The sequence below is a fragment of the Telmatherina bonti genome (assembly GCF_933228915.1).
Source record: "Telmatherina bonti genome assembly, chromosome: 1".
Taxonomy (NCBI): domain Eukaryota; kingdom Metazoa; phylum Chordata; class Actinopteri; order Atheriniformes; family Telmatherinidae; genus Telmatherina; species Telmatherina bonti.
Genome location: NC_136619.1, coordinates 2,153,899 through 2,176,619, shown reverse-complemented (window position 1 = coordinate 2,176,619; position 22,721 = coordinate 2,153,899). Strand labels below are relative to the sequence as shown.

Below are 22,721 nucleotides of genomic sequence, written 5' to 3'. Positions count from 1 at the left end.
ACCTCACCCACTATAGGGTTTTATCTTGTACCAGCTTCATTTCAGTTCATCTCCACAAAGTCTCTTTCAGATGCAGATTTCCTCCAGATAAAAAAAGAGATAAAGACTTGTATTTTCCTCTTTCCACCAGAACCAGAGCCAGTACCTGCCTCCTGCACACAGACCCCGGGATTCGTCTGCCATTATCCTCCAAACTCCCAGGAATGCACTACAGCGTGAACCAGCAATGCCAGATCCTGTTTGGAGTCAACGCTACGTTCTGCAGTGAAATGGAGGTACAGCATCTGGTACACTGATCCAAGGAAGAAATGTAGAAAGTGAACCAACAAACACATTCATTCATTCATCTTTCTCAAAATGGGCTTTTTCCTCATGAACTGAATTTCTGCGAATCGGTTTGAAATGGACCGAATCTGTAAATGTGCCTTAGAATAAATTCATTCTGAATTGAAAAGAAAGAATTGAAAGTTTGGCTTTGTCATATTTCAGTGTTTTTTCTGCTTTTCTTTTGTGCAGATTTAATGCTGCATCATGTGAATGTGTGTGTAAATCTTTATTCCGCCAGCACAGATCTGGAAGTTGCGAACACAACAAGTCATATCAGAGACATAAACAAATAAAATACAAAAGAGATTGTTGTAACTAAACTTACTGAAGCAGCAAAGACAGAAAAGCAAGACAAATGACATGGCATGACCTGGTTGTTCCACCCGGTTGTTCCACCCGGTTGTTCCACCTGGTTGTTCCACCTGGTTGTTCTACCTGGTTGTTCCATCCGGTTGTTCCACCTGGTTGTTCCACCTGGTTGTTCCATCCGGTTGTTCCACCTGGTTGTTCCACCTGGTTGTTCCATCCGGTTGTTCCACCTGGTTGTTCCACCCGGTTGTTCCACCTGGTTGTTCTACCTGGTTGTTCCATCCGGTTGTTCCACCTGGTTGTTCCACCCGGTTGTTCCACCCGGTTGTTCCACCTGGTTGTTCTACCTGGTTGTTCTACCCGTTTGTTCCACCCGGTTGTTCCACCTGGTTGTTCCACCTGGTTGTTCTACCTGGTTGTTCCACCTGGTTGTTCTACCTGGTTGTTCCACCTGGTTGTTCCACCTGGTTGTTCCACCTGGTTGTTCCACCTGGTTGTTCTACCTGGTTGTTCCACCTGGTTGTTCCACCTGGCTGCTCAACCCGGTTGTTTCACCTGGTTGTTTCACCTGGTTGTTCAATCTAGTTGTTCCACCTGGTTGTTCCACCTGGTTGTTCAACCTGGTTGTTCAACCTTGTTGTTCCACCTGGTTGTTCCACCTGGTTGTTCCACCTGGTTGTTCCACCTGGTTGTTCCACCTGGTTGTTCCATCTGGTTGTTCCACCTGGTTGTTCCACCTGGTTGTTCTACCTGGTTGTTCCACCTGGTTGTTCCACCTGGCTGCTCAACCCGGTTGTTTCACCTGGTTGTTTCAACCTGGTTGTTCAATCTAGTTGTTCCATTTGGTTGTTCCACCTGGTTGTTCAACCTGGTTGTTCAATCTTGTTGTTCCACCTGGTTGTTCCACCTGGTTGTTCCACCTGGTTGTTCCATCTGGTTGTTCCACCTGGTTGTTCCACCTGGTTGTTCTACCTGCTTGTTCCACCCGGTTGTTCCACCCGGTTGTTCCACCTGGCTGCTCAACCCGGTTGTTCCACCTGGCTGCTCAACCCGGTTGTTCCACCTGGTTGTTTCAACCTGGTTGTTCAATCTAGTTGTTCCATTTGGTTGTTCCACCTGGTTGTTCAACCTGGTTGTTCAATCTTGTTGTTCCACCTGGTTGTTCCACCTGGTTGTTCCACCTGGTTGTTCCATCTGGTTGTTCCACCTGGTTGTTCCACCTGGTTGTTCTACCTGCTTGTTCCACCCGGTTGTTCCACCCGGTTGTTCCACCCGGTTGTTCCACCTGGCTGCTCAACCCGGTTGTTCCACCTGGCTGCTCAACCCGGTTGTTCCACCCGGTTGTTCAATCTAGTTTATCCACCTGGTGTTTCCACCCGGTTCTTCCACCCGGTGTTTCCAGCTGGTTGTTCAACCCGGTTGTTCCTACCAGTTGTTCCACTTGGTTGTTGCACCTGGTTGTTCCACCAGGTTTTTCAACCTGGTTGTTCCATCTAGTTGTTCCACTTGGTTGTTCAACCTGGTTGTTCAATCTAGTTGTTCCATCTGCTTGATCAACCTGGTTGTTCAATCTTGTTGTTCCACCTGGTTGTTCAACCTGGTTGTTCAATCTTGTTGTTCCACCCGGTTGTTCAACTTGGTTGTTCAATCTTGTTGTTCCACCTGGTTGTTCAACCTGGTTGTTCAATCTTGTTGTTCCACCCGGTTGTTCAACCTGGTTGTTCAATCTAGTTGTTCCATCTGGTTGTTCCACCTGGTTGTTCAACCTGGTTGTTCAATCTAGTTGTTCCACCTGGTTGTTCAACCTGGTTGTTCAATCTTGTTGTTCCACCTGGTTGTTCCACCCGGTTGTTCCACCCGGTTGTTCCACCTGGTTGTTCAATCTAGTTTATCCACCTGGTGTTTCCACCCGGTTGTTCCACCCGGTGTTTCCAGCTGGTTGTTCCACCCGGTTGTTCCTACCAGTTGTTCCACCTGGTTGTTGCACCTGGGTGTTCCACCTGGCTCCTCAACCTGGTTGTTCCACCTTGTTTTTCCACCTGGTTTTTCCACCCAGTTGTTCCACCTGGTTGTTCCACCTGGTTGTTCAACCTGGTTGTTCAATCTAGTTGTTCAATCTAGTTGTTCCAACTGCTTGTTCCACCTGGTTGTTCCACCTGGTTGTTCAATCTAGTTCTTCCACCTGGTTTTTTCACCCTGTTGTTCCACCTGGTTGTTTCACCTGGTTATTCAAGCTAGTTGTTCCACCTTGTTGTTCCACCTGGTTTTTTCACCTGGTTATTCAATCTAGTTGTTCGACCTTGTTGTTCCACCTTGTTGTTCCACCTGGTTTTTCCACCTCGTTATTCAATGTAGTTGTTCCACCTTGTTGTTCCACCTGGTTATTCAATCTAGTTGTTCCACCTTGTTGTTCCACCTGGTTGCTCAACCTGCAGCAGCAACATCTGCAACCAAGTGTTTGTAACACCTGGCGGTGAGTCTTTGGAGGAGTTTTGGTCTGTACTGCTCAGAATGTTGTAACTTTTTCACACTGGATGCTCTTCCAGCATGAACTGGTCGTTTAAGGTCCCACCGCAGCGTTTCAGCTGGATTTAGATCTGGACTTTGACTCAGACCCTCCAGAACCTTCCTTTAGATTCAGTTAGTTACTTTCAGAGGTGGACTTGCTGCTGTGTTTTGGGTCGTAGTCTTGTTGCAGAACCCGAGTCTGCTTGACTTTGAGGTCATGAACCGATGGCCGAACGTTGTCCTTCAGGAGGTTCTGATGGAAGCGGATTGATGGTTCCATCAATCCCAGCAAGTCCAGGTCCCGAAGCAGCAAAGCAGCCCCAGATTATCACACTACCACCACCATGTCTGACTATGATGGTCTGATGTTTGATTTTTATCTCCATGAGTGGTAACGGCTCTGACTGTGGTTGGCTGGAGTCCTGAAGCCTCCGAAACGGATTGCAACCTTCCACACCTTCTCGCTTGTTCCTTAACTTCTGCAGAATCTGTTGTGTAGGTTTGGACAAGAATTCTTCTGAATGAATAAAATCACTAAAAACTGCAATTTGTATTTACTTTTGTCTGATATTCAAATTTGTGTGATGATCTAACACATTTAGGTGTGATAGATTTGCAAAAGAGTCAGAAATCAGGGAGTGGGCAAATACTTTTTCACAGCTCTGTACTTATTTTACATTTCTCCACCAAGCAGATGTTTTCATCAAAATGTCATATGAACAACTGTCTTTAGAGCAGATAGAAACACTGGCCTAGTCAGTAAATATCAGCAGAAATGATTCCAGATGCCTGCGTTTACTGAAACTACAGACTGATACCATACCATGATGTCAGGACGTGGTGTTACGGAGGGCTGCCCCGCTCTGATATTATCTTCTGCATGTCTCTGGGTTTCCCAGCACCTCATGTGTGCTGGCCTGTGGTGTCTAGTTGGGGGTGATACTACCTGTAAGACCAAGCTGGATCCTCCTCTAGAAGGAACAGAATGTGGAGCAGACAAGGTAGGACCACCTCACCTCTTCAATGTTCTTCTGTTGCTTCTTTTGGTAATTCCATGTACAATTTAATTTTATTTTACTTTATTACTATAATGTCATGACATTTTTATTCTTATTAAAAGAGTTTTTGTTAATTATTTGCTGTTTATTGTTTTTCTGTTTTATATTTATTTGAAATTTACAGTTTTCCTCTGTATTTAAAAGGAATGTTATTCTATTCTATTCTGTTGTGTTGTGTTGTGTTCTGTTCTGTTCTGTTCTCTTCTGTTCTGTTCTGTTCTGTTCTGTTCTGACTTTGCCCTGGCTTCTGGGGTAAGATCTTTTACTGGTTTGTCTACATGATGAGTGTTTCTGATGAACCTTCAATGCTTCGTTAGTGGTGCAGATCAGGGGCGTGTGTCAGTAAGACCCCCCTCCCTCAGCACGTGGATGGTGACTGGAGTCCTTGGAGTCCGTGGAGCCTTTGCAGTCGGACTTGTGCTACTGGAGTCCAGTTCAGACAGAGGAAATGTGACAACCCTCCGTATGTCCCGTCTCTCTGTGTTTGTGCTGCCTCATCAGGAGGTTGTTTGTCTGATTAACAGACCAGTTCTCCATGTGAGGCAGAATGACGTAATTGAGGCTTTGGTTAGGATTAGTGCAGAGGTTCAGGATGAGGCTAGCTCAGCATCACAGTTCAGTACGTAATGGAAATGGGTGAAGTTAGAGTTAAAGGAGAGGTTCAGCTGCTTAACAACAAGCTTTGCATGGTTGTGTGTGCGAATACTGACAATCACAAATGTGTGTGTTTTTTTTATACATCAAGCTGAGAAGGTTGGCTTCTGACTCATTGCAGCATTTCTGCCAAACAGCATGCACTGCTCAGACATAACACCATGCTTAGACACACATTACTGGCATGTTTTGGTAGGGACCAAACTGGTCCCTGTTGTCTAAACATAAAGTAAGCAACATGAAAAGTATCGGTCCAGGAGCAGAACCCTGAGGGACTCCTGGACTTTCTCTGGTATGGGAAGAAGACCCAACATTAACAAACTGGGTTCTGCCAGATAAACGTGATGTAAAGCAGCCTCTGTGGCAGACTGTTGGGATCCAGACATATCAGAGTGCACGTGTAGTCTGCAGGCTGAGGCAATGAGGACAGCCTTGGTAACCGTCGCGTTTTTAGTCCTGACGGAAACTTCTCGGTTTCATGAAGCTGACCTTTGCATGTGAATCCATATAATAATCCAAAGTAATGACATGTTTGCATACACAGGCCTGGTCCAGATGGCCGTCAGTGCCGCCATAACAGTGTGGAGCACCGAGCATGTGAAAGCCCACCATGTCCCAAAGGATCGCCGAGCTTCAGAGACTTCCAGTGTCTGTCACATGACCGACATGCTGGCAAATCAAAGGGCAGCTTACTCACAGCGGTCATTCATGATGGTGAGACACACACACACACACACACACACACTAGCAGAACAAAAATGGAAAACGGTCAGATGAGAAAAATGAAGTTCTATGTACATTTTCTGCATTAGTCCGTGTTTTACAGACACTTATTGATCTAATGATCAGAAGGATAAGTTGCAGGTTTCCAGATGCTGAAGGACATTTCACATCTTCATCAGAGAACGATGAAATCTGCTCACACAGAGCATGGCTCTGATATTATTGCCTGTACCTGTAACAATCCACGGGGTTTCCTCCCTGCCCAACAGTCAGTGTGCACAGGTTGCTCCGTTACAATGTGTGGACATTTTTTGGGTTTCTTTATAAATAAGGTTGCTGGTATCAGAGCCCACATGAGCCACCTTTCCAACCACCTCTCCTGTCCTGCCACATGCTCGGCTGTTTTTGACCAGTTTAAGCTTGTTAGCCGACCTTTCCTGGGAAAGATAATTGGTCAGAGGAAGCCATGCTCAAATGATCTAGTTCCACCCCAACCGTTCCCACCTTGTCACCATATGTGGCCAATATTTTACGGGGTTGTATCGGTGGGCTCTAAAGGGGTCATCACCCAGAAACTGCATTTTTCCAATTTAAAATGTGTGTATGGGTGTTGTACGGAAGTGTTAACATTCCTGGAAGCCTTTCTTTTAAAGATGGTAAAGTTTCTTTGTCTGTTAGCAGCAAATCTGTCCTCAAGGCTGAAGTCTCGCAAACGCGTCTTTTTTTATTTTCTTCTTCCCGGGGAGCTAATTGCATAAACACACCCCTCTTCACAGGTATTACACACCACATCAGTGGCTAAGCCAACCAGAGATCTGTCATGTGGAAATCACCACATTTTCCAGACTCCTGGTGAAAACATCTAAAAAGGCGAATTAATCAAGATAAACAGACGGTAAATAAAACCTAAAGTAAACGCGCTGCTTTGTGCAGTTGTGTGTAGTTAAAATGTGAGTGTGCTTATCTGGCTGCCGGTAAGTTCGGTGTGGTGTGTGTGTGTGTGTGTGTGTGTGTAAGTTTGGTAGGGAAATATGATGCAGCATCAACATTAATTCATTTTTTTCATCTCTATCTTCGGATTCTTTATAAAGTACATTCATGTTTAAAAATGGTCCAAAACAGAATAAAAGTGAGACGTATCAACATGAACGACATGCCTTGTTGTCAACATGCTATCTGACTTTCCAGCGAGACGAGCAGACATTAAAGTGGCGACTTTACCATTCAGAGAGAGTTTGTTGTAAACGTGCTCCTTCCACCATCTCGGTATCTTCTCTCTCAGGCTCAGAGTCCGGTTCAAACATAAATGCTGAATTCAGAAAGCTGCTGCTGTCAGTTAGCTGATATGACTAGCTGCTGTTTTTAGCATCAGATGTACTGGCCCCGCCCCCCTTCCGGCGCTGGACTTCCTGCGACCAACCAGCACGTACCTCAATAACATTATTTAAACTAAAATCTGTGTTCATCAAAATTTCGCATGAAATCTCACAGGAAAAGTTTTGTAATGACTAAAGGGTCAGAAAAAGCACCTTTTAACCTTTTTTTCTGGTTTAATAACTTTTTAAACAATTATTTGAAAACATTTAGAGGACAGTGGAGATGTGCAAAGACCAGGTTATCACCAGAGGTGGCAATTCCTGGTCCAGAAGTAAAGTCCTGTCCGGCAGCTGTTCCAACCAGTCACCAAACGAGCTGAAGGAGTGAGTTTATTTGCCAGGTAAAGGAGCCTGTTAGTGAAAACACCTGTTCTAAATGTTCAGGTAGATCCAAAAACATGGCAGGACTTCGACTTTCTGGACCAGGAACTGCCACCTCTGGTTATGACTCCTGTGAACATGCAGTAGTAACACCAGTGATTAAGAAGCCAGACCTACACACTTCTGTGCTCTAAACATTACGCCAGTCTCTAAACTCTCTGTCTCCTATATGATTTTGGAGAAAATGGCGTACCAGCCTGGATTCAAAACTTCTCCCCGTATCTGTTTCTGGCCACAGATACTGGTTACCGTGTTGTTAGGGATATTTGTATTGTCATATAAGAGTTGTGTAAACCACAGGAAGAACAGCTGCTGCCTCGCTAGGCATGCTGCTCATTCCTAGGATTACTTTACTCCTTCCTAAGATTACTTTACTCATTCCGAGGATTAATTTACTCCTTCCTAGGATTACTTTACTCATTCCTAGGATTAATTTACTCCTTCCTAGGATTACTTTACTCATTCCTAGGATTAATTTACTCCTTCCTGGGATTGCTTTTCTCATTCCTAGGATTACTTTACTCCTTCCTACGATTACTTTACTCCTTCCTACAATTACTTTACTCCTTCCTACGATTACTTTACTCAATCCTACGATTACTTTACTCATTCCTAGGATTAATTTACTCCTTCCTAGGATTACTTTACTCATTCCTGGGATTAATTTACTCCTTCCTAGGATTGTTTTTCTCATTCCTAGGATTACTTTACTCCTTCCTACGATTATTTTACTCCTTCCTAGGATTACTTTACTCAATTCTACGATTACTTTACTCCTTCCTAGGATTACTTTACTCATTCCTACGATTACTTTACTCATTCCTAGGATTACTTTACTCATTCCCACAATTACTTTACTCCTTCCTAGGATTACTTTACTCATTCCTACGATTACTTTACTCCTTCATACAATTACTTAACTCCTTCCTAGGATTACTTTACTCATTCCTAGGATTACTTTGCTCATTCCTAGGGTTACTTTACTCCTTTCTATGATTACTGTACTCCCTCCTAGGATTACTTTACTCCTTCCTAGGATTACTTTACTCATTCCTAGGATTACTTTACTCATTCCCACGATTACTTTACTCCTTCCTAGGATTACTTTACTCCTTCCTAGGATTACTTTACTCATTCCTAGGATTAATTTACTCCTTCCTAGGATTACTTTACTCATTCCTAGGATTAATTTACTCCTTCCTAGGATTACTTTACTCATTCCTAGGATTACTTTACTCCTTCCTACGATTACTTTACTCCTTCCTAGGATTACTTTACTCCTTCCTAGGATTACTTTACTCATTCCTAGGATTAATTTACTCCTTCCTAGGATTACTTTACTCATTCCTAGGATTAATTTACTCCTTCCTGGGATTGCTTTTCTCATTCCTAGGATTACTTTACTCCTTCCTACGATTACTTTACTCCTTCCTAGGATTACTTTACTCATTCCCAGGATTAATTTACTCCTTCCTAGGATTACTTTACTCATTCCTACTATTACTTTACTCCTTCACACAATTACTTTACTCCTTCCTAGGTTTACTTTACTCATTCCTAGGATTACTTTGCTCATTCCTAGGGTTACTTTACTCCTTTCTACGATTACTTACTCCTTCCTACGATTACTTTACTCCTTCCTACGATTACTTTACTCATTCCTAGGATTACTTTACTCATTCCCACGATTTCTTTACTCCTTCCTAGGATTACTTTGCTCCTTCCTAGGATTACTTTACTCCTTCCTAGGATTACTTTACTCATTCCTACAATTACTTTACTCCTTCCTAGGATTACTTTACTCCTTCCTAGGATTACTTTACTCATTCCTAGGATTAATTTACTCCTTCCTGGGATTGCTTTTCTCATTCCTAGGATTACTTTACTCCTTCCTACGATTACTTTACTCCTTCCTACAATTACTTTACTCCTTCCTACGATTACTTTACTCAATCCTACGATTACTTTACTCATTCCTAGGATTAATTTACTCCTTCCTAGGATTACTTTACTCATTCCTGGGATTAATTTACTCCTTCCTAGGATTGTTTTTCTCATTCCTAGGATTACTTTACTCCTTCCTACGATTATTTTACTCCTTCCTAGGATTACTTTACTCAATTCTACGATTACTTTACTCCTTCCTAGGATTACTTTACTCATTCCTACGATTACTTTACTCATTCCTAGGATTACTTTACTCATTCCCACAATTACTTTACTCCTTCCTAGGATTACTTTACTCATTCCTACGATTACTTTACTCCTTCATACAATTACTTAACTCCTTCCTAGGATTACTTTACTCATTCCTAGGATTACTTTGCTCATTCCTAGGGTTACTTTACTCCTTTCTATGATTACTGTACTCCCTCCTAGGATTACTTTACTCCTTCCTAGGATTACTTTACTCATTCCTAGGATTACTTTACTCATTCCCACGATTACTTTACTCCTTCCTAGGATTACTTTACTCCTTCCTAGGATTACTTTACTCATTCCTAGGATTAATTTACTCCTTCCTAGGATTACTTTACTCATTCCTAGGATTAATTTACTCCTTCCTAGGATTACTTTACTCATTCCTAGGATTACTTTACTCCTTCCTACGATTACTTTACTCCTTCCTAGGATTACTTTACTCCTTCCTAGGATTACTTTACTCATTCCTAGGATTAATTTACTCCTTCCTAGGATTACTTTACTCATTCCTAGGATTAATTTACTCCTTCCTGGGATTGCTTTTCTCATTCCTAGGATTACTTTACTCCTTCCTACGATTACTTTACTCCTTCCTAGGATTACTTTACTCATTCCCAGGATTAATTTACTCCTTCCTAGGATTACTTTACTCATTCCTACTATTACTTTACTCCTTCATACAATTACTTTACTCCTTCCTAGGTTTACTTTACTCATTCCTAGGATTACTTTGCTCATTCCTAGGGTTACTTTACTCCTTTCTACGATTACTTACTCCTTCCTACGATTACTTTACTCCTTCCTACGATTACTTTACTCATTCCTAGGATTACTTTACTCATTCCCACGATTTCTTTACTCCTTCCTAGGATTACTTTGCTCCTTCCTAGGATTACTTTACTCCTTCCTAGGATTACTTTACTCATTCCTACAATTACTTTACTCCTTCCTAGGATTACTTTACTCATTCCTCGGATTACTTTACTCATTCCTAGGATTACTTTATTCCTTTCTATTATTACTTACTCCTTCCTATGATTACTTTACTCCTTCCTAGGATTACTTCACTCATTCCTAGGATTACTTTACACATTCCTAGGAATACTTTACTTATTCCTACGATTACTTTACTCCCTCCTAGGATTACTTTACTCCTTCCTAGGATTACTTTACTCATTCCTATGATTACTTTGCTCCTTCCTAGGATTACTTTACTCATTCCTAGGATTACTTTACTCCTTCCTAGGATTACTTTACTCATTCCTACAATTACTTTATTCCTTCCTAGGATTACTTTACTCATTCCTCAGATTACTTTGCTCATTCCTAGGGTTACTTTATTCCTTTCTATTGTGACGTACTCCTTCCTTTGATTACTTTACTCATTCCTAGGATTACTTTACACATTCCTAGGATTACTTTACTCCCTCCTAGGATTACTTTACTCTTTCCTAGGATTACTTTACTCATTCCTACAATTACTTTACTCCTTCCTAGGATTACTTTACTCATTCCTCGGATTACTTTGCTCATTCCTAGGGTTACTTTATTCCTTTCTATTATTACTTACTCCTTCCTACGATTACTTTACTCATTCCTATGATTACTTTACTTATTCCTAGGATTACTTTACACATTCCTAGGATTACTTTACTTATTCCTAGGATTACTTTACTCTTTCCTGGGATTACTTTACTCATTTCTAGGATTACTTTACTCATTCCTACGATTATTTTACTCATTCCTAGGATTGCTTTACCCTTTCCTTGGATTACTTTACTCCTTCCTACGATTACTTTACTCCTTCCTACGATTACTTTACTCATTCCTAAGATTACTTTACTCCTTCCCATGATTACTTTACTCCTTCCTAGGATTACTTTACTCCTTCCTAGGATTACTTTACTCATTCCTACAATTACTTTATTCCTTCCTAGGATTACTTTACTCATTCCTCAGATTACTTTGCTCATTCCTAGGGTTACTTTATTACTTTCTATTGTTACGTACTCATTCCTAAGATTACTTTACTCATTCCCATGATTACTTTACTCCTTCCTAGGATTACTTTACTCCTTCCTAGGATTACTTTACTCATTCCTACAATTACTTTACTCCTTCCTAGGATTACTTTACTCATTCCTTGGATTACTTTGCTCATTCCTAGGGTTACTTTATTCCTATCTATTGTTACGTACTCCTTCCTTTGATTACTTTACTCATTCCTAGGATTACTTTACACATTCCTAGGATTACTTTACTTATTCCTACGATTACTTTACTCCCTCCTAGGATTACTTTACTCTTTCCTAGGATTACTTTACTCATTCCTACGATTATTTTACTCCTTCATACAATTACTTAACTCCTTCATACAATTACTTTACTCCTTCCTAGGTTTACTTTACTCCTTCCTAGGATTACTTTACTCCTTCCTATGATTACTTAACTCCTTCATACAATTACTTTACTCTTTCCTAGGATTACTTTACTCCTTCCTACGATTACATTACTCCTTCCTACGATTACTTTACTCATTCCTAGGATTACTTTACTCCTTCCTAGGATTGCTTTTCTCATTCCAAGGATTACTTTACTCCTTCCTACGATTACTTTTCTCCTTCTTACGATTACTTTACCCCTTCCTACGATTACTTACTCCTTCCTACGATTACTTTACTCCTTCCTAGGATTACTTCACTCATTCCTAGGATTACTTTACTCCTTCCTAGGATTACTTTACTCTTTCCTAGGATTACTTTACTCCTTCCTACGATTACTTACTCCTTCCTACGATTATTTTACTCCTTCCTAGAATTAATTCACTCCTTCCTAGGATTGCTTATCTCATTCCTAGGATTACTTTACTCCTTCCTAGGATTATTTTACTCATTCCTAGGATTACTTTACTCCTTCCTAGGATTACTTTACTCCTTCCTAGGATTACTTTACTCCTTCCTACGATTACTTACTCCTTCCTACGATTACTTTACTCCTTCCTAGGATTACTTTACTCATTCCTAGGATTACTTTACTCATTCCCACGATTACTTTACTCCTTCATACGATTACTTTACTCCTCCTAGGATTACTTGACTCATTCCCAGGATTACCTTACTCGTTCCTGTCAAATGTTTTACCAGAAGATTAATTCCTTTCTGCAGTTTAACTTTTCTCCTAACAAACAGCTCTTTTGTCTCGTTTCTGAGCAGAGGAACCATGTGTGCTGTTCTGCAGCCCGGTGGATCAGGATGTCCCAGTTCTGGTGGCTGACAGAGTGATAGACGGGACTCCCTGTGGACCATATGAGTCTGACCTGTGTGTTAATGGGAAGTGTAAGGTAGGAACCACACCGTGAAGTGGGCGGTATAGGTAGATGCCCTTGTTTTTCTGTCCAACACTCCTCTGGACCTTGCTCTGGGTCATGTCAGTGGTATCAGCTAAAAGTTGCTCGGAGGACACGGACACATGTTGCTGGTGAATGTTTGGTGGTCAAGCCTTAGTCCCTGATGCTCTATCAGCCTGGAAAAGCTGCAAGATGCCCCGTCCAAATGGAATCACCACCAACAGGAAGGGATTTGGAGGTCAGGTGTAATATGAGAAGGGTGGCAGGTGAGGATGGGGTCCTGGGTGTGTCGATTCCCAGCAGCCCAGACTGATGTACAAAAACTCCCGACAGTTTCTTAAAGTTTGAACATCTTCTGTGGGTGTAACAATGGCTCTCAGTTCTGCTTCTTGTTTTACTTTCCTGGAAGTCCTGCACCAGATCTTTTTCTTCAGACATCACTTTTTTTTTTTTAGTTTGTCCCGTTTACACATCAAAAGACAAGCAGATGTTAGTGTGCAGCATCTAGGCAGCTTTTCAGCCTGCCATTTCTATGTTGTGTACAGAAAATCGGTTGTGATGGGGTCATCGGCTCCTCCGCCAGGGAAGACTCCTGCGGGGTTTGTAACGGACGGGGAGACTCCTGTAAAATAGTAAGAGGAGACTTCAACCATACCAAGGGCATGGGTGAGTAATGCACGGATGTCTCTCTGCTGAGCTGTCTTTATTTAGTCAACATGTATGACACACACACACACACACACACACACACACACACACACACACACACACACACACACACACACACACACACACACACACACACACCAGGGCTTGGGAATCCATGACACAGAGCATTGTTTAGAACAACTAGCATGTCGACACAGATGACTTGTTTCTAAGTAAATCTCTAACTTGGTAAGTTCTATTTGCTACTATAAGACCCTGCCCAAACTAGGGATTATCCTTCCCATTATTACCTTCGCCAAGGTATTGGTGTGTCAGTCTGTCTGTCTGTTCGCAGCATAACTCAAATTTTTCAGGAGACCTCAGAAATGGAATAATGGAGAAGGATTCTTTACTATGGGGAGATAGGGATGATATTGCATTAAACTAATTCGATCACAAAGAAAAATGATCAAGGCTTAGCAGAGGTCACATAGTTTTTTCACATTTTGTTTATTAGTTTTTCACAATTCACAAAGGGGAAAAAAAATAAAATAACGTACCAACATGCCAGGTAAAGTATGATCCAAAAACTTTGTTGGAAATAGACATTCCATGGACTGCTGCTCAGGTATCACAGAAAAAGTACCTGTTTGGCTGCGGATCCAACACAGACCTGTAGAAATCTAAATAAATCTGTGTTTGGCAGGTTATATTTGTCTTTAAGATGTTCAAATGAACTGCAAGTCCCTGCAAGACACAAATCTGTAAATTACTAAATCGGCTCTGCACAAACCTTGTGACGAACTTCTGGTTTTTGCCAGATATCAGCAAAGTAGTTTCCAGTTTACTTGCTCCCCCAGTCACTTCACAACCAACCTGTGGCGGATATTCCCCTTTGGATCCGGGACCCCTCTTCTGAATTCTCAGTGGGCGCCAACATTGCTCACACATAAAAACACGACGAGACACATTTGCTGCGTGGCACTCCTCTTCTTGACCACTGATCGATTGGAGGGAAGAGCATCCGCTCTTTCCATTCACAGCCGTGTAACAACAACCGTTACGCACATACGTGCAGAGATTATCTATGATGACACACATCGCAATCTAACAAGATAAAATATCAACAGCGAAATAAGACCAAATATACTGTCAGAATTACTTTTAAACTTAAGAAAAGCTTGTGCCACTTTGTAAGGCTTCCAGTCGGTATAACAGCAAACTGATCTGCCTCCCTTTCCATAAAGACACTGGACTTTGTGTGCAGTGGAAACAGGATACAAAGGACAGGATTTTGGTGACCAAACAGTCGGTGTACAGTAAGGTATACAGTCGGCATATCTACAGCCCCCCCCCCCCCCCCCCCCCCCATGTGTAAAATTTCCTCTGGGGTGGGCGCATGTTCCAGATTAAATCAGAGACTTTTTTCCCAACTGCAAGAAGAAGGCTTTTTTTTTTCTTTTTTTTTTTTTTCTTTTTTTTAAATAAATATAGGAACAGTTTGCAGGAATAAAAATAAAAAAAGTTTGGGTAAAGTGTTCATTTTAATTAGGTTGATCCTACCACCCAACAAAATGGGTAAACTGGATCTATCCAGGGTGGATTTGGCTCTGAAGTGAGATTGATAGGAAAAAGCTCACTCGTAGAGACATTAATCCTAAATCCATGAAGGTCAGCAAAGTAGTCCAATTCTGAGAGAACATAGAATATACAGAGTAATCTTAGGGTGAGTTAGACACAAAAGCAGGTTATCTGCATATAGTGACAGCTTGTGTTCTTTTCCACCTCTTATGATGCCACAAATACCGGAGAGGAACAGAGAAGCACTGCAAGGGGTTTGATGCTACTGCAAATAAGAGGAATGAAACTTTGCAACCGAACAGAATCGGTGATAAAGGGCAGCCTTGGTGGAGTCCAACCCTCACCGGAAACAAATCCAACTTACTACCAGCAATGTGGACCAAGCTCTGACACCTGTTGTACAGGGACCGGACAGCTCGTACAAGGGGGTCCGGTACCCCATACTCCCGGAGTACCCCCCACAGGAGCCCCCGGGGGACACGGTCGAATGCCTTCTCCAGGTCCACAAAGCACATGTAGACTGGTTGGGCAAACTCCCATGCCCCCTCCAGGACCCCAAAGAGGGTATAGAGCTGGTCCACTGTTCCACGACCAGGACGAAAACCACACTGCTCCTCCTCAATCCGGGATTCGACTATCCGGCGGACCCTCCTCTCCAGGACCCCTGAATAGACCTTACCAGGGTGGCTGAGGAGTGTGATTCCCCGGTAATTGGAACGGCCCTTACTCAGCTTCTAGAGAGGTCAGCTCTTCAGTGTGGTGGAATCATTTTGTTTTTGTTTTTCTTTTGTTTTTTTGTTAGTTTCTTTTTTATTTTTATTTTGTTTTTTCATCTTTTTTTCTTTAGCCGTAAGTCCTTGGCAAGCTTTAACTGTATGTGCACAGATGATGTCATTAACAAGGCTTGGACAATACCTAGAAAGATGAGAAATCACACCTAGCAGCCACTAGGTGGCACTATGGTGAAGGTCATTGCATTTTGGCATCTAACGAAAAACGGAAAGGTGCAAAATCACTTATAAAGCTGTCAGGTTCCTGGAATATGGCCCCATCAGGCTTTTATTTTTGTCTACAAAGAATTTTTTGGGGTTTACAAAGCAAATTATTCAAAACCTATTTGACCAGATTTTTTCATTTTCCCTCAAACTTACGCATATCAAAGCATTATGTAAAAAAACTAGCTAAATTATTTTTTTGAGCATAACTTGACAATGTGAAAAGATAATGATGGTTTTATTACTGACGTGTTTTTCATCAGATGTGAAGAGTCTGGACAAACATATGAAACGCTTGCTACTCCACTGGCCACACTTTACTTCTGTTTGCATCACATTGTTCGCTTTACCCAGTACAGCTTGTTTTAAAGGGAAAAGTTACATCTGGTAGAGGACATGCTGGCCCAGAACAGAGCTGGTAGGTTTGTGCATCATGATCAGAATGTTTCCTGGAACAGTACAGGTCTGATCAGAAACAGAACCTGACAGAAGGAATGTCACACATGTAAACATGTAAGCATACCATAACTGACTTTGGCTGTGGAATGCATAAAGGTCACCAGTCCAGCCATCCTCTTGACCATGTCAGTGATATCGTATCTTTTCCTTCTGTCTCTGCCAGGCTACATTGAGGCTGTGGTTATCCCTGCAGGAGCTTGGAGGATAAAAGTTATGGAGGACGAACCTTTGCAGAGTTTTCTGGGTAATTATATTTGTATACAGTGAAATGGATTTGTGTCCTGTGCAGAGGTGGCATTAACCAAATATTTTCCGTTGTTGACCGTTTTTAAAAAACGGTGATGGAAAAACTGAGAGCCATCGGTCATTTTGACAGATTGAAATTCACACTCCTGACCACTAGGTAGTGAGTGAGCAGATTAATAACTTATTGTCAATTGATGCATGAAGTCGTTAGCTTTACTCTGAAAAATGTCACGGCAACTGAGTGTCCAAAGCTTCTTCAAAAAACCAATTAATAATGGTGATGGTGTTCATGAAAGGTGAAAAAAGTTGGACTGATGAAATGGAAGCTGAAAGACAAACAACTAATCAGCTCTCCACAACAACTGAGCGATCAAGCAGCAGCAAAGAGGTCAGGAGGAACAGAGTTCAGTAGGAGCAGGAGTTCACCTAGCTGAGGAGGGACAATAGAAAAATGTTCTGTGACACGAAAGCCAATAAGAGTAACAGATTTGTCTGAGAATGCATGAACATGCAGAAATCAGCATTAACCAAAACAGTCCCAGCCACATCGAGGCCTCAAGGTTGCTGAAGCAGAGTGATGCTGTGATTAAGCATGTGGAGAAATCACGAGTTGCCTGCAACGAGGCATTAAAACCACAACTTCAAGTTGTACTGCATATGGCTAAAACACAGAGCCACCTGGATCCCAACCTGGAAAACCTCTTACAGTCTGCCGGCTGTCCAAACCTTGATGGTGCACACACATACAGCCACCATGACGCAGTCGGTCAAATGGAAGAGGCTTTAGCAAAGACCATAAGCAGCGCCACTGATGAGCGCATCGCCAACAGCTGATATGTTGGAATCATATTTGATGAAACCACAAATATCAGTGGAGAAAATGCTGATCACATACCTGACCCTTCAACAGGAAGGGGAGCCTGAAACCCTCTGGCACGGCTGAATGCATGACAGCAAAAATAAAAGATGTGCTGCTAAGTTGTGGGATCGCTACGGCTCCGGTTGTTGGACTTGGAAGTGATGGTGGGTCAAAAGGCCGGTGTTGCGCAGCTTTTGCGCTTGAATAACGGTCCATTCCTAGTAAACATTCACTGTGGTGTGCACAGGACAGCGCTTGCTGCCCGTGACGCCTCGACCGCTGTGCGTCAGGCATATGTCCCACCTGTTAATGACATATACACACACTACAAGAATTCCCCGACAAAAACGTACAGACTAACTGAACTTCAGAAAGAAATGGGTGAACACCACCTACTTAGCCTAAAACAACCATCGGCAACACGCTGGCTGTCGCTGGAGAGGGCAGTTAGGGGCGTACGTGCCAACTGGGCTGCCCTGGTTTCAGAGCTGGGGAAGGATGAGGATGGGAAAAACTGCCTGGCAGCCAAGGGCATCAGCTTCAAACATACACGTTCCCCGCTCTGACTCACAAAGTGACAGACGTTTTGGTGAACCGCATGAACCTCACCTTCCAGATAGAAGACGTTAACATCTCCTCCATCTCACCTGTCGTGCACATGACTGTGACAAGTCTGGAAGACTTGATTAATGAAGCAGGCGAGGCAGAGAAAAAAAATCAACAATGCCTCTCATGATGGAAAGTTTTGTGACATCACCAAACAGCAAACTCCGGCGGTTAAAAGTGAAGCCTATCCAAAGTGCATAAAACTGCAGTTCCCCCCTTATCCACTAGGGGCTGCAAAACAGAGCAAATTCGAACGAATCCAAAGCCAACCTGGATCAACCTGCAAGTCTCTGGAATCCGCTGTCTTTCCCTCTGTCTTCCAGCAAGCTCGGGTCACCCCGCTGCTGAAGAAACCCACACTCAACCCAGTCCAGGTTGGAAACTACCGGCTGGTCCCACCGGTGCCGTTCATGTCCACACTACTGGAGCGGGTCGTCTTCTGTCTCCCAGTTCCTCCATGATAGAAACCAGTTAGATCCACATCAGTCTGGCTTCACTCCACTGGAACTGGTCTCCTGTCTGCTACTGGTTCCCTAACACCAGATCCACTGGTCAGTCCTCAGTCCTGCTGGACCAGATCCACTGGTCAGTCCTGGTCCTGCTGGACCAGAACCACTGGTCAGTCCTGGTCCTGCTGGACCAGATCCACTGGTCAGTCCTGGTCCTGCTGGACCAGAACCACTGGTCAGTCCTGGTCCTGCTGGACCAGAACCACTGGTCAGTCCTCAGTCCCTGGACCTGGAAAATAACCTGAGAAAGGACCTTGAACTAAGGACTGAGACCTGATACTGCTACACAATTTTAAAGATATGTTCAATTTTTGGTAAATTAGAGTGTAGTTTCGGATCTCTTGGTACTGTTTAGCTTTGATTGGTTTTACTTCATGTTTTATGAGTTTTTGTTCTAAATATCATGTATGTGTTTAGTGTGGTTGTAATAGTTATTCCTTCTGCTCTTTGTGTGGCTGTCTTGGCCTTGACACTCTTCGAGTCAGTTTTCCTGGTTAAGAAAAGTAACTCTTTCTCCATTAAATTATTTCTGATGTTTGATGAACTGATCTAATCTCCACAATATAAGATCATTTAAAGCAGGAGTGTCGAGCTTCGGTCCTTGAGGGCTGCTGTCCTGCAGGTTTTCCATGTATCCCTGCTCCAACATACACACTCAGAAATAGAGGTACCAGCTTGTACTTAAAAAGGTACAAATGCTTGTCACTGGGGGTGTACTCTTTTGAGAGACATTTCTGTACCCTTCAGTTCTAGTCTATTTTTGTACCTTATCAAGTTCAACCTCACCTTATCAAGTTATGTTTTTTATGTTTTTCACAGCATCAGACCTGGTCCATGCCACTTAGCAATATTATCTTATCTTCAATCTAGAAATAATCTTCAAAAACTCAAAACACTGACATTGTGGGCTACAGCAAGTGTTGTGCTTCTAAACCGGTCTTAACAATACATTTCTTTTGAGGCGACTTTTTAAATTTTTTAAAAATAAACTCATCAAATATCAGTTGTAATATGTGGTGAAGTCGTAGGGGAGTATACTGATTGCTGAAGAAAAGCTGGTAAAAGTCCCAGTGTGCACTATACGCTGTAAAAAATAGTCCCGGTACGAAAAAGGATAGAATTTAAAGGTGCCGGTACTGTGTACCGCTGCATACCAGCCCACTTAAAGCACTGCTTCTAACAATAGTTTTTGTCACGACAAACATTTTTCAATGCTGCAGGTACCCTTATGATTAAAATCGTACAAATTTGTACTTTATGTCACTTTGAACCCTTTTTCCTACTCTGAAGGTGTGCTTCTGGTCTCTTAAAGACCAGTATTGTACTTTTGAGAGAACATTTCTTTAAAATGTACCTATAGGTACAGAAATGTCCTTATCTTGTACCTCTATTTTTGAGAGTGTACCTGACTCAAATAAATCAGTCATTGTGCAGGACTTCATTGGCTGTTGCTCATATTTTGCCCGGTAACCCTGCCCCCAGCGGCTGACACACACAACGTGAAGCAGTTCTCAACTCTGGCCCAGCAAAGACTTGGTGCCAGGATAGAACCGGTTTTGAGAACCAGGAGCCGTTGCTTAGGCAGTCGAAAGCCAAAGAACCGGTGCTACGTCTGGCTCTGGCTCCAAACCAGCTCAGGTCGAAAGGCCCTAATACAAAGTCGGCCCGACCTCAGCTTAGAAATGCACTCAGAGAGAATCTTTCACCATAGTGAACTAATGCATAAGGAATAACATGTCTATAATGAGTAACATATATGGTAAAACATATAACATGAAATATCACATTCAGTGAGACACCATATGAAATATCCACCACACTGCCGTTTGATGTGAAACAATATCGCAGGTAATTGAACTCAGACATTTCCATCATATCATAATCACAATCACCCAAACTGCTGAGCTCAGATATTGCAATGAATTATTTTAAATGACTTTGTTCTCATGACAGACAAGTGAAAACGGAACACTAAGTGCCAGCAGATCTCAAGTATAGCATCACTGTAAAACTGGGTTTGATAAATGGTTGTTGTATAGATTTTTAAACTGTGCATTTTGGATCAAGGTCATTGTCTCATTGACCACATGATCAGTGTAGATGGATGCATTGTTACATCCCTACTTATACTGTAATGGTATCATATGATGTTGATTTATTGATCTATGGGTGAAATCAGCAGCTTCTTCTTATGATTTCCTTGCAGCCCTTAAGGACTCCAGCAAGCGGTCCATCAACAGCGACTGGAAGATTGAACTTCCAGGAGAGTTTGAGTTGGCGGGGACCACCGTTCGCTATGTTAGAAGGGGACTGTGGGAGAAGATGTCTGCCAAAGGACCCACCAAGTCCCCCTTACATCTGATGGTAAACAGAATAAGTAGCAGAAGGTTGCTAAGTAATGCTAACAGTAGGCAAATTATAACTTCTAATCTTTAGCACACTGTCTATTTCCATAATGAGTCATAGGGACAGTAATTCCACTTTTTACAGAACCAGTGAGATACAGCAGCAGGTCATGTCTGCTGTTATCACAGTTCAGCTTTCATTTTATAGCAATCATGGAAGACTGTCAACTTTGTAGCCCTCTGATGGACCAGTTTCTTGTCTTGTCCAGGGTTTACTCCAACTCTCATGGTGGGAAAGGCACCAACCTCCCATGACCCTGAGTAGAATAAAGTGAGTAAAGAAAATAAACAAAGATAATTCATTACTCACATAAGATACACTTTCAGATATTTGGGTGTGCTACATTTAAGGCACATTCACCTCAGCCTTTCTGATCCGAATCTAAGTCTGTTTGCACGGAAGCGGTCTCGGTCCGCCTACAAACGCAGGTCTCGGTCCGTTTCAAGCGGACCAAATCCAGGAAGCGGACTACAAACCAAGTCCCATACTGCATGTAGCATAGCGTTGCATTGTGGGTAAATCCATAGCGATGGCGTTAAGGCTCCTCTGCGTCGTCTGGTGTTCATACTGCATCCATTGTTGCAGTGGATTTCTGCAGGATACTTGCATAAGACACAATAAAAACCCAAAACAGCCATAGTTTGGTCTCCATGTTTAACTGGCAGGTGGAGGAAACAGAGTTTTCTTCTTCACGCCGGTCTGGTCCTCTCTTCTGCTAAATACTAGTGCAGCGCCACCTCTGGTGGGAATGGGGAGATATTATTCTAATGGTTTGGCTGGTTTGACCAAAGTGCAGCGTGAACACGGTCTGGGTCCCAGTGGATACACTCCCCTACAGCTGAGCCCAGGCTCCAATCGGGCCAAGTCTAGTGGACTGTCTTGATGGGAATGCGGCCTTAAAAATGTTCAAGTACAACTTCTACAAGTAAAGGCTGCAGCCAGAAGCAGGGCCAGTGGCTGCCAGGAGCTGCTGGATGAGGTCAGGTGAAGGGTTAGAAAGTCATTGATTAACACCATCATGCTCAAGGAAACTTTACAAAACCTAAAGCTCAGACTGTCCAGGCCCCAGTTTCCAGTCCAGTTAGATTAGAATGAATGAAGCATTGTCACTGAACCGGCATCCCGGCACAACAAAATTTCTCCCAGTAGATTAGATTAAACTTCATTTATTCCATCGGGCAGGGTCTCAGCAGCAGTGAAGCACTGTGTATTGTGCTGTAACGTCTAACAGGATGTTTTGAAGAACTTATTAAGGCTAATTCTGTAAATGGCTACCTCATTAAACCAGTAATGGTTAGCATTAGCTGTAACAAACTGTCACAAACTTGGTGCTGTCCTTGAGATCGGACACCTCTTGCAGCAGTTCCAGGTCTGACGGTGTTTTTCGTGTTATTTTAGTATTTATTTTAGTAGTTTCTTCTGCCTTTTTGCCTTTTTCTATTACTCTTTGCAACTGCCAAATAATCTTTTTTATTTGCACCAAGTTCTTTTTATCACTTTTACTGTTAGCCTTGTTACTGCCTGTAAT

At 42.5% G+C, this 22,721-nt stretch overlaps 1 protein-coding gene across 1 annotated transcript in view; it reads left to right on the top strand.

Annotated features, from left to right (window-relative positions):
• adamts17 (ADAM metallopeptidase with thrombospondin type 1 motif, 17) overlaps positions 1–22,721 on the top strand; it is a gene marked incomplete at its 5' end in the record, with an annotated part of 191,996 nt that overhangs the window by 149,475 nt on the left and 19,800 nt on the right. The window contains 8 exons of the mRNA XM_079243203.1: positions 131–275; positions 4,044–4,145; positions 4,520–4,665; positions 5,401–5,570; positions 12,751–12,878; positions 13,430–13,550; positions 16,731–16,811; positions 20,994–21,151. Coding sequence (XP_079099329.1) covers positions 131–275; positions 4,044–4,145; positions 4,520–4,665; positions 5,401–5,570; positions 12,751–12,878; positions 13,430–13,550; positions 16,731–16,811; positions 20,994–21,151 — 1,051 coding nt within the window. The remainder of the gene's footprint in view (positions 1–130; positions 276–4,043; positions 4,146–4,519; positions 4,666–5,400; positions 5,571–12,750; positions 12,879–13,429; positions 13,551–16,730; positions 16,812–20,993; positions 21,152–22,721) is intronic.